Source organism: Pseudopodoces humilis, chromosome 5 (genome assembly GCF_049639895.1).
Source record: "Pseudopodoces humilis isolate 2021_Gansu_Grassland_sample_001 chromosome 5, ASM4963989v1, whole genome shotgun sequence".
Taxonomy (NCBI): Eukaryota; Metazoa; Chordata; class Aves; order Passeriformes; family Paridae; genus Pseudopodoces; species Pseudopodoces humilis.
The window spans coordinates 41482960-41495735 of record NC_142204.1 but is presented as its reverse complement, the minus strand read 5'-3'; the positions used below and the strand labels follow the sequence as shown (position 1 = coordinate 41495735).

The 12776-nt window shown below is 37.2% G+C and overlaps 1 protein-coding gene across 3 annotated transcripts in view; it reads left to right on the top strand.

Moving 5' to 3' along the window:
* USP15 (ubiquitin specific peptidase 15) overlaps nucleotides 1-12776 on the top strand; it is a 61437-nt gene that overhangs the window by 39097 nt on the left and 9564 nt on the right. For all 3 annotated transcript variants that reach the window (XM_088055072.1, XM_005519308.3, XM_014248976.2), the window contains 4 exons: nucleotides 2011-2155; nucleotides 10946-11119; nucleotides 11467-11625; nucleotides 12307-12531. In XM_088055072.1, coding sequence (XP_087911198.1) covers nucleotides 2011-2155; nucleotides 10946-11119; nucleotides 11467-11625; nucleotides 12307-12531 — 703 coding nt within the window. The remainder of the gene's footprint in view (nucleotides 1-2010; nucleotides 2156-10945; nucleotides 11120-11466; nucleotides 11626-12306; nucleotides 12532-12776) is intronic.

The window sequence follows — 12776 nt, the reverse complement described above, 5'->3', positions numbered from 1 at the left end:
GAGAAGTAAACTGACAGTTTGTCCCTTAGAGCAAATGCACACTGCATCTATCTGCACTGCAATTATCTTGAACTAAATTGTCATCATGGTACTCAGCTAATTTGAGAATATCTTTCAAATGAATAAGCTACAGCCCCAAAATACCAGTTGCATTTCCTTAGCTTCCTAGTGTCCTTCCAAAGTTGGCAATTTGTGAAGGGGGGAAAGCTGCAGAGAAGGAAATAAAAATTAAAATCCCCAGAAGAATTAAATTCAATTTGTTCATTACCTCTACATCTCCTGAATTTCAAAGAGATTTCTTTCTTTGTAATGCAACTGAAAAGTGTTTTCTGTAAGCCAGGTAAGGACACCAGTAGGAAGGAAGCAAGACTGAAAATAGAAGCTTGTTGTGTACCCTGTACATGTGCATTTCTGTTACTGCTGTGCACTGTTGGGTTGGTTGTATTCCGGGGGTTGCATTAACACCAGTGGCAAGCTTGTGGGTTTGATTCCTGGGGGAACTAAGGCTTGCCAGCTTAAGGGAATTGGAGTTCACTGTTCACTACAGTAACTGGGCTGCAGCTGCAAAGGGAGATTGAAGGTAGTTTTTCCTAGGGATCTCTCATATGCAGGTGAACTAACTTCATAGGGTTTTTTTAATTGAGAATGACCAGTGAACACAATACCTCTTAGCTAGTTTGGAGGCAAACAAGAGCAGAGAAAATGCATATGTATAGAAAAGGGAAGGACTAATGGGAAAGTCAGCTATTAAAAAGAAATGGGGAGATGTAAAAGTTTGATAACAGTAGCTTTATGGACAGTGGAGCTATAAACAACACAAATTTCTAAGACCATGGAAAGAAGAAGAAATTTTCATCCCCTTCTGTTTGAAATTTTTGGTAACTTGATTTAAAAAACAACAGTTATTTATGAAAAGTGAGTAACTGTGCATTGGGGAGATAGTTGGAATTCAGTAAAAGAGCATGAAAGTGTTCAGGAGTAATGGCTGGAGTGTAACCACTGGACACATGCATCCTCCAACTTTTGCAATTACAAATCTCAGTTATTTATCAAGATTGATTCTTTGCACTGCATATTTTTCCTTATCATTCTTAGCAGCTGACTTCCAAATTTTTGTTTATGTTGCTTCTAATGTGAGTGGTGCTTAGTAGCTGCAGAAATACTCCTGAACTTTAGCCAAAGCTGCTGTCACACAGATTTCATTATGATCAGTGCCTGAAATGGTTAAAGTGGTCGTTGTTGCTTGGTTTTTTCTAACATATTACAAAACATCCTCTTAGAAGATTTCTTTGCCTTTCTACTGTTCCCAGATATGCTCACTTTACTGTTTTGAGGGTTAGTTTATATTTGGTATTTTTGTATTTCATCTGGAAAGAAGTTGTTTTAAATATCATCATCTTACCTATTTCAGTATTGTGCAGTTTCTCCAACCAGATGCAGCACAGATTTATATTGAAGTTGTTGCAAGGCATTTTGCGCATTCCTTTACCTCTCAAGGCTTTTCTGCATTTGCATGCTGGATTGTGCTGTCCTAGCAGGGAAGCTATAAATAGACTGTCTGATGCAGTGAGGCAGCTATGCCACAGTGGCCTTGGAAATCTCAGCTTTCACCTGTAACTCTGCATTCCCATTCCCACCGACCTCACTCTTGCAGTAGCAGGATGCAAAAGGAACATAAATGATTGATTGCTGCTGGTGGTGTCTAAAGTCTGAGTGTTTTAAATATGATGGAGCAATGAAGAATAGAGTAAGCTGTGAAGCTGCTCCTATAAAAAAGGGGTAGGGATGTAATAATCGCAGTTACTGCAGTGCATTTGATTTTGGTTGTTTGCACAGGAGAATTCTAAATTGACATTATTGATGTTACAGAAGTTAAGTGTTTTAAATCTTTACTTGTTTGCAAAAGTTAGTTTAAAATTTTTAATCATTTACGTTTATAAAGTACTTGTATGCTTTGAAGTACTGTAGAGTACATGTATACATTGTGAAAGATGTCTTGTTCTCTTACAGTGTGAAAAATTCAAATTATTGTCTCCCATCATATACGGCTTATAAGAATTATGATTATTCAGAGCCAGGAAGACACAATGAGCAGCCAGGCCTGTGTGGCCTGAGTAACTTGGGGAATACATGTTTCATGAATTCAGCAATTCAGGTACGTACTTTAAAATAACATCAGCTAGTGTTATTACTTGGAAATAGTATCTTGTTATTTTGTCATGTTTCAAAACTAATATTAAGATATCTGCAAAGTAGCAGGATAGGATTAAAAGTGAAGAAATAATACATCTTTATTGGTATACTTTAAAAGTTGATTTATATAGCTGCATTTATAATGATCAGTGTCAGAAAGACATTTGACCAGTGTTCTACATGAGTCAACTCAAAGTGGGATTCTTTGCTTTTTGTACTAATTGCCGTGCACATATGTCACAAAAACTGCCTTTTCCTTTATAAATGCACTTGAGTACTGATTGTAGTACCAAAAAAAGTGTAAAAATGTAGATGACTGATAGCTTACTGGGTCTTTGTTTCTGACTCATTATGTACTTTTATTGCACAGGTTAACATGTAGGAGCCTTGGAAAATACTGTCCTTTGACCTTTCCTCTTGGAATAGCTGTTTCATGGATATTTTACAGGAATGTGTTAGCTTGTTTCTTTACTATAAATGCAAGAGAAATACTAGTATATGTACTGTTCCTCTACCAAGATGAAGAAACCTTACTGTTTTAATTTTAAATGGAAGCTGCAGTTGTAGAATAGTTAACAGTCAAAACTAGGAGTTTGGTTTGGTTTTTGTTTAGATCTTGAACTCGGCTTTTGTCATTAGAGCAGGCTTCTGTCAAAAAACTGTATGTGTATTTAAGTTCTTGTTCACATATTTCCTGCTGGGTATGAAAATATTAGATCTTGACCAAGTATGCTTGCAGAGTTATCCTCCTTTCCTCCTTGGTCATTACAAGGGTTCCTGGCTTATGTTTGTGATTCCTTTTATTATAAATTTAAAAAAGAAAACCCAAAAACACAACACAAATGTTGCATTTCTTCTTTATCCTGTTGGAGTAAAAAAGGAATTTCAGGTACATTTGTAAGCTAAGTTTATGAAGTTGTTGAAATTTATTCAAATTTAAAAATGTCCCAGAGTGTCATAGTGTGTGTAGATACTTCTGTTCCTTCTTGGTGTTGACAATCAGTGAATAATTTGGCCTTATTTTTCTGGAGCCTCCTGTTAGGTAGCTGCAGAGAGCCACAAGCTCTCCCCTTAGTCTTGCCTTCTTCAGGTCGAACTAGTGCATACAGCTCTGCCTTTCTTTGTTTATTGCTCTGCCTCTTGACCATGCTGGTATTCTTTCTCTGCTCTTTCTTACACTGGGGAGCCGTAAACAGGACAGTGCTCCTGCAGCAGCCTCACAAGTTCCAAATGGAGGGGGTGATTTGCTCCCCTTTGCTTCTGACTGCAGTTGCTAATACAGCCCAGTTAGCAGCTGGATACCTTTCCCATGGGGATGAGTAGCAGGGTCACATTTCCACAGAAAAGGACCACTGGGTCATATGATGCAAAACAGCTTTCCAGCCAGTCAGCCCCTACCTGTTACTGGTATATAGGGTTATTCCATACTTATTGATATAAGGCATCCATAAAATTAAACTTGTTTCTAAAAATGTTTCCATGAGGATACTTGAAGAGAAGTTGAACAGTGCAGAAAGTAATTCAATATTTTTTTAGCATGCTACACAAAAGATGGCTAAACTGAAAGGGGGAAGGACACACATTTTGCATTGTCCATTCTAACTAAAAATGCTACACATAACCTCTCTTGATTAATAAATCATTATGCTGTTGGAAAGAAACGCATGTGTTTTTGTCTAGTGCATCAACCAGAATTACGTTTTATAAGTTGAATTCAAAGAATATTCCTACTACAAAGTGGAAGGTTTTTTATGATTCTACCTTGTTCATCAAGCTATGCTGATTAAATAAGGATAATTTAAATTACTTATTCAAACCTTAATTGAACTGGTATACTTGATTTACATACATGTAATTCAAAAGTAACCTTTTAGGGTAGAATTCTAAGCATGAATTGTTGCCTTTAGGAGTCTTACACAGCATAACAAACTTGTTACATGTCACATCATTATCCCAAAGTGTTAAACAGATTTAATTCTGAGGTCTGCATTTGAAATAATATCAGCTTTGACTTCATTGGTTTTCAGTTACATCTAGAGAATTAAGTTTTCAAATAAGTTCTGAGAAACTATAGTGGAAATTAATAAATACAGGTTTGCTGATTACTAAAACACTGATTACCAGTGCTCTGAGTAAGAAAATGAGGTGTTTATTGAGCAGTGTAGCTATCAGTTTGGCATGGTAACTTCAATATGTCCTCAAAGGTGTGTTTTTTCAAGTGCATTATTTAGTGGCTTTCTTAGCAAGGAAATTTAAAGTATCTTTCAGTTTCACCTACTGTATGTCTCAAAGAAAGTACTGTTCAGAGTTTAATGTTATCTAAGAAATCCATGGAAGTGCTTTTTAGTGAAAGTATGATGTGTTCTTGACACACTAAGGTCTCACAGGCTTCAGTCTTCTTGCCACCACTTGTATCTTTTTTTATTTATATAGAAAGCATGCATTTCACTGTGCTAATTTGCAATTAATTTCATGTCCTATTTTTATCAAAGTAGCATTGGATTATTCTGGCTGTAATGCCTGAGGCCAGAGCACTCTGAACATGTTTTGATCTGTCTTAGTCTTGGAAGTAATGAAAAGGTGGTCTCAAATAGTATGTGAATGGCAAAATAGGGAATTCTCCTTGGGCATATTGGGTGCATTTACCTGGATGATGGAGCAGAGTACAGGTTTCAAGCACAATTAGAGATCACACAAATCCGCAGTGAGGAATTGCTATCTATACCAGATGGCTGTGCTGCCATTCGGAGGGACCTCAATGGGCTGGAACCTCATGAAGTTCAGCCAAAGGAAATGCAAAGCCCTGTGCCTGGGGGGACACCCACAGGAACCAGTACACACGGTGGTAGGGGATCAGTGACTGGATGGAAAGCAGCTTGGCAGGGAAGCAGCCCAGACCCTGGAGAAAAAGCTGAACAAAGAGCCAGCAATGTGTTCCTGTGGCCAAGGCAGGCAACAGCATTGTGGGCCACACTAAGAAAAGTATTGCCAGGAGGCTGAAAGACATGATCCTTTCCTTCCACTCAGCTTTGGAGAGACACCCCCAAAGTTCTGAGTTCACTTCTGGGCTCCCCAGAGAGTTTAGGGATATCCTGGAGCAAGTCTGGTGAGAGACCACACAGGGGATCAAGTATTGCACCATCTGAGCGGTGTGGAGAGGCAGAGAGGGCTGTTTGGCGTGGAGAAGAGAAGCCTCCAGAGTGGTTTTACTGTTTTTTGGAAGTACCTGGTAGAGCAAAGTAAAGAAAACTAAGCCAAACTCTCCTCAGCGGTGCCTACTGAAAGAAGAGGAGGCAGTGGACACAAACTGAAGCATAGGCACTTCTCAAATACAGGAAACTTTGTTCTAAAATGGGGTTTGTCAAAAGTGCAATAGAGTCTGCAAAGAAACTGTGAAGCATCCATCCTTGAAGATGCTGAAAACCTATCTGAACAGAGTCTCAAGCAACCTGCTCTAGCTGACCTGTCTTTGAACAAGTGGGTTGGACCAGAGAATCTGCAGAGATGCCTTCTAATCTCAATTATTCTGTCATTCTCTGATCTGCTTTGGTCATCTACTTTATCTTGCTTATCCTCCTAAGATGTATTCCTTCACAATTGTACTTAATACAGAGTTGTTTATCAGGATAAATCTGTTTTCTTTTAAAAAAATCATTTACTGTAGGGTATTCGATTCTGAAATAATAGGTTCAATTCCATTAATGTGCCAATAATGTACCAAAAGCTCCGCTTTGATCTCTTCCATTCAGTTCATGCTGGTTGTGATCTTCCTTCAACAGAAGCAGAGTTTAGTTTATCCATTTTCCAGCCGATTGCCACTTTTCTCAGATCTCTGTGCTTTCCAGGGAGCATTGAGGCCCCTGAGTGTTCACACAGGAGCCATTTCTGCTTCAGAAGCCACTGCATTTCTCACACAGCTTCTCTTTGATCTTCTCTCATGTACAGTGAAGATAGTTTGCATCAGAGCTATTATCAGTGTTCCTTGACAAAGAGGGACAATTCCTTCTCACAGCTTGTTCTCCTTAGTCTGACAAACTTGCGTGAAGCTTCTTACCCTGTAAACATACTAGGCAGAAATGTGAAAATCCTGGCAATGTCTTAAATTTTATTGCAAGTTCTTTAGTAGTTCTTCAATCTGTAGGTAAAGTTAGGCTTACCCCTTTATCCTTCTAAGTGATTATTGTGAAGAGACCTTTGCCCTTCCAAGTAGGGGTTTTCAGTGTTAAGAAGCTCAGGACAACTGGAGGACAGATGATGAAGAGATACGCAAGATCCTCTGTGGGATTAGAGACAGCTGGAAGCTGAATGAGAGTAAGGCCATGAAGGTTAAAATACCACTGTGTGTCTCCCAAGTGCTGTTCTATTCCCACTGTTCCTTAATTTAAAAGAAGCAATAATTCAGTATTCTTATTTTGGTTGTATTGGAACTTCTGTATAGTTTTTTTTGGATTCTTCTGAAGGGAGTATTCCATGTATTTATTTTATTTCAGGGTAAACACCTAAGGCGTGATGTTTTCTAATTGGGCCTAAATATCTGCTTTTGCAGATCCAAGCATGAAATAAAACAGGAAAGACAAAAGGAACTGTGTAGATTTTTTAAATATGTGTTCAAGTATTCATAATATCTAATTCACAAAAAGTATTTGGAAAGCAGATGTTTCATTCACATTCACTTAGGTACATAGCTATATTCTAGGCAGAAAATAAATTAGAAAAAATGAGTCTCATTAAGCTTTGCTGTGCTGCCACCTGTGGATGTTTCCCAAGTATTGCTTTCCTATTTCAGTGGGACATTACAGATTAGAGCTCTGTGGAAAGGTTTGGAGTTTTTTTCTTTTCCTGCGGGTTCCAAAATTCTCATTTTGTGATTAAAAAAATAGGATAAGAAAAAAAGTAAATGTTTTCATTAAAAACATTCATTTTTTTCCAAGACGTTGATTTTTATGGGTTTTTCCCATCAGTGTGATTATATATATCTGACTTCTGAACAAGCTCTGCAATGGGTATTTCAGAAGTTTTCTTTCTTCAGAAAGCTGAATAATATTCCCTCTAAAGTTACTTATGGTTGTGAGTTTACCTAGACAAAAGATAGCATATTTCACCAATGCCTGAAATTGTTTTTATTGCTCTGTTTCAGTTGCCATAGGCATGTGGAGTTTGGATTAAAGGAGCATATTAACTAAGCACTTTTTCCATGTCTGGTAGCATACAGACAAAAGTAGGATAGACATGTAAAGTGAATCACTTTTTCTTCTATGACTTGTATCTTCTTTCAGTCTGGCAGCTCTTGCTAGAAAGCTGAAATATTAAATTTCACTGTCCCTTGCATAAAATTCTTAGTAAGTAGTACCTGAAGCTGAAGAACCAGGACACATAGAGGAATATTCAATTTTCATTTTCTCAATTCATGATCCTACTGTCTCTTTCTTAATTTCCTCAGTTCAGTGGCATGATGGGTAGTGATGTTTTCTTTATTTTGGAAGTTAATTTTTATCATTATTTTTGTGCAATATTCCATATGGGGTGTGAAGAAATGTTTCCTTGTTCCCTTAGGACTATAGGATGATTCGTGGAACTTCAGGAGGTTTCTGGTGCAACCTCCTGCTCAAAGGAAGGTTGGCTCTGAGGTCAGAACAGGTTTCCCAGGGCTTTATCCAGTTGGATCTTGAAAATCTCCCAAGAAGGTAGAGCCTCTTAGTTCCACTGCTTGACTGTTCTTACAGTGAAAACTTTCTTCCTTTTATTCTTAACCTCTCATGTTTCAACTCATGTCCATTGTTTCTTTTCTTCCTAGTACTTTCCATTGTGAGGAGCCTGGTTCCATCTTCCCCTTAACTTCCATATAGGTATTAAAGGGCCACTCTAGGGCATCCCTCAAAGAGTCTCTTCTGCAGCCTGAACAAGCCCTGATGCTTCAGCCTTTTTTCACAGGGCAAGTCCTTCTAAGCCACTGACTGTCTTGGTGGCCCTCTTTCTTCTTTTTTTTTTTTTTTTTTCTTCTTATCAGTTGTGTCCATGCAAACTCTTATATCAGAAAGATTCCATACTTAAATCACAGAGATTTAGAAGACTATGACTTGACTGTTTGTATTATTATATTTACCCCTTTGTGAACATTTCATAGGACAGGTAGACTTGCAAACGTTGTTGTAGGCTAATATTCTGTACAGCATTCCAGTGAGGCTGCAGCATTGAGATGTGCATGTATACACAGATATGCATATATATGCATGTGTGCATAACACTAAAAATAATGACTTTTTTCTTCTTCATTTTCCTGTGCATCCTAATAACTTTTTTCCAGGTTATTAATATGTAATATGGAAGTATGATTTCAGTGTTTTAACCTTTTTCATGCTGAAGATTAACCTTCTCTGCTGTGGTTTGTCTTTTGGAGTTTCTGCCTTCTATTTTGTACTTCCCATGATCTTTTCACTAAATGACCAGTTCAAGTTCAGAGAATTTTACAGAAATTTTATTGGTTAAAGAAAACTTGTAGAGACAGCAGTACTTGAAATGAAGTTCCATTCTGTTACCTCTTTAGTTCACAAACAGTTTTCCATAGTTCTGCTGTATTTGTTTGGCTATTTTGGCTGCTATTATTCTTCACCTCTTGGTATGCTTTTAGTTTACTTATTATCTGTGTTTTGAAACAAGCAGAAAACCCCAAATCACTAGGTTGAATAGGACACATAAATCTGGCAACTTAACTGTCCAGTAGATTGTCTTGGTTCTAATAGACGCTTTTCATAAGGCTTCCTTGATAACCTACAACATATCACATGAGAAAATAAGAATGTAGGATTCCCTTCCCGTTGGCTTCTGGATGCTTTTTTTTCTCTGACTTTAATCATGATCTTAAATAATTCTCCATTTTCAGCCTTTTCAGAGAATAAACATATGTAATCATCTAGCTTTGTCAGTCACATTGAAAAGATCAATGCATATGTGGCCGAGTTCATTCACTCCTTTAGCAGCTACTTCTTAAAAAATTTTGGTATCTGATATTTTAGAAAAATTGTCAGCTCTATACCTCAAAACTTGCTGTGTTGAGATAGACATTTATGCATTCCAGTACTACCATCAGTGTCATCTTATGTTGTAATGTGGACATTGTTAATGGAAAAATGGGAATTATCTGTAGTAATCTTCCTGACTCATACTACAAGTGTTAATTAATATTCTGAGAAAGTTACAAAACCAATTAATCAGGTGAAAGCTAGAGACTAGTGAATTATCTTTTTGGTAGAATCCAGATTGTCAGGACATTGTATAATGCTCAACTAACAGACCTGTAGAAAAATACACTATTTTTTGCATTATTTGGTTCCCTGTGCTGGACATCATTCACACTAGATTGAGCAGTTAAACTGAATTCATCTCCTAAACCAGCCCAGAAGTAATCCAGAAGACAACACAGATCTGTGTGGTAAGGGGATTTGGGATCACCACTACTGGAAGCAAAAGCTCTTTGCTATATAGCAAGAGATAAATAAGATTTCTTCAACCCTGAGTGTCCAAAAGGGTCTGTAATACCAGGAATTTTTTTTTGCAGTGTTGACAGATCCTGAAAGCTTTAGGTGAGGAGGAAGAGAAAGGAAGGAGTTTGATATAGGCATGAAACTCAGCTCTCTACAGCATGTGACTGGTTTTGCTTTGTAATATTGCACAGGTATGATAGGCAGACATAGGAATAACTTTTTTTTGCCCCACTCAATAAAGATGCAATTCTTCCAGTCTAATTCTTGTATCTTATGCAGTAGCATAAGTGGAGCTCTTCCCCTTGTTTACAGAGAGGCAGACGAGACTGGTGAAATACTTGACCTTTCCTCAAATCTTTTAATAAAGGAAAGAATGCAGAAAAGCTTACAATATTTAATGAACAAACTCTTAAGAATATATGCTATGGCATGCCATGGGCATTATTCCTGAGTGATTGAAATATGTTTAAAGGAGTATGAAGAGGAGCACAAGAAAATTCAAAGTGAAATTGTAAATCATACTTTAGTGATTACATCCTACTGTCTCAAATGCTGAGAGAAGAGACAAACTGGTACAGAGGATAACTGATTATTTCAATCTAAAATAAGGTACTTGCTTTCCTTGGACTAATTTCAGCTCTAAGCAGCATCACAAGATTTAAAAGAACAAAAGAAGGGCTGCAGCACTGTGATTCAAAGTCTAGTCCCTCTAGCGTAGACTGCTGCCTCCAAGAGCATCCATAAGCTGGTACTAGAAAAGAGAAGGAAAAGGCCAAGCATCCTCACCTGCCCTCGCCTGCCAAAATAAATATTTTTTCAAACATTGCTCTGAATATGGTATAATTTGAACTAATAAGCCCTGTTGGTTCTCTCTTCCAAGCACGTATGCACTCTCCACTTCACACATCTATTACAACTTCCAGCAACAAGTTTCATAAAGCCATGCATGTCTCAAGAAACACCTTGCTTTGTTTGTTTTAAACTCTGATACAAATTATGTTGTCATGCTGTGATTGGTTTGACTGTTCTGTTTTATAAATTTTGAAGCAAGGCCCTTGACAGATACTATCTGTGCATAACTTGTAATGACAGTTGTAGCCAGTCTTGGTTTAGTCATTATTTGTTTCTGGGAAAGATTGTTTAGGGTTTTTCCTCTCTTCCTTCTAGGCACTAGACATTATAGTTTATGGCTGCTTTAACAAAATTAAAACATTCTTTGTTTAGAACTTATTCAAATCACTGTTCTAAAAAGTCTGTATTATTTTTTGCAGTGTCTGAGCAACACACCTCCTCTTACAGAGTACTTCCTCAATGATAAATACCAAGAAGAACTGAATTTTGACAATCCTTTAGGAATGCGAGGTGAAATAGCAAAGTCTTATGCCGAGCTTATCAAGCAAATGTGGTCAGGAAAATACAGCTATGTTACCCCAAGAGCATTTAAGGTCAGTAGGGAAATTACATTGAATATACATTGTTAGTTTCAGTTTTGTACTTCTAAGTATATAAAACTTCGAGAAATATGCACAAAAAAGAATTTGAAGTACTCTTTAACAGTATGCAGTCCATTCATTGAACTGGTAAAACACTTGGATGTGTATTTCAGTAGGTGTCACCATCCTTGTGCTTTGGTCTTTGATAATTAGTTTTGACTTCTTGTCTCCATTGAAAAGCTTACCTTTTACAGCTATGAATTTTACCTTTTCCATGTGCTGCTGCAGCATCTCAGAAGTATCTTCTCTTTCTAACAGTTAAGGTACCAGAAGTGTTTTACATTTACTTTTTTTTTTAGACACAAGTGGGACGATTTGCACCACAGTTTTCTGGTTATCAGCAACAAGATTGTCAAGAGCTACTGGCTTTTCTCTTGGATGGTTTACATGAGGATTTGAACAGAATTAGGAAAAAGCCTTATATTCAATTAAAGGATGCAGATGGGAGACCAGACAAGGTATGGGTTTTGGAGCTGATCTTCTTCATTTTAGTCAAAGTTTTGTGCTGTAAGGTACTTCTACATGATTATGCTCTGGAAAGTTGGGAAACTGATTATGCAGGGCTTTTTCTGGAAGGCATTTTTAGTAAATAGGACAAAACTTTAAAACTGAAATCTTGAGTAACTGTAAATTTCTGTTTATTTTTCAGATAATGAGGGGGGATGGAAGGATAGTAAAGCCTTTTTTAAGAGTTCATTAAGACCATCTTGTTCAATTCAATGCTGAGTTCAGTTGGGGAAAAAAAAAAATTCCCATTCTGTTGTTCTTTTATTTTTATAGCTACAGTATGCAGCATTCTGTCTCTCTCCAGTACTCTTACTTTAGGGAACCTCTTACTTTGTTATTTTTATTATAAGTACAAGTTAATTCAGATGGAATTTTTAGGTTTATCTGCTTTTGTCTTTCCCCAAGCTACTTGAAATTCACTCTCAGACTATGTAATACCACTGACGGGATCTCTATCCTAGGAAAAGCATACATCTTTTAACCTGTTAGTAGTAACATTCCTTATGGGTCCTTTGGAGTGACTTGACTGTGTTTAAGGTGGTTACTGAAAATGTATCAAGGACTTTTACAAATAAATATCAATATTAATTTCCTACTACTTTGTCATAACCCAGGTCATGCTTTGTTTACAGGTGGTTGCTGAAGAAGCCTGGGAAAATCATTTAAAGAGAAATGATTCCATCATTGTAGATATATTTCATGGCCTTTTTAAATCTACCCTAGTTTGTCCTGAATGTGCTAAGATATCTGTAACCTTTGATCCCTTTTGTTACTTGACACTTCCATTACCCATGAAAAAAGAACGCACTTTGGAAGTTTATTTAGTTAGAATGGATCCACTTGCAAAGCCTATGCAGGTAAGCTGCTTAATTTATGTACAAACACTTTGATTTATGAGGCATTTACAATGAACCCAAGTTCCCTTACACAGTGCAAATTCATAAGCAAGTCCAACAAGCTTTATTTTTCTGATGTGTGTTCTGAAGTCTCATTTAGGAAAGTGGGGAAGACTATACATACCTGAGGAAGACTGTACATACCTTGTACAGTTACAAGAAGGAATTGGTAATTTCTTTATGGTTGTGTTAATAAGGCTTCTTTA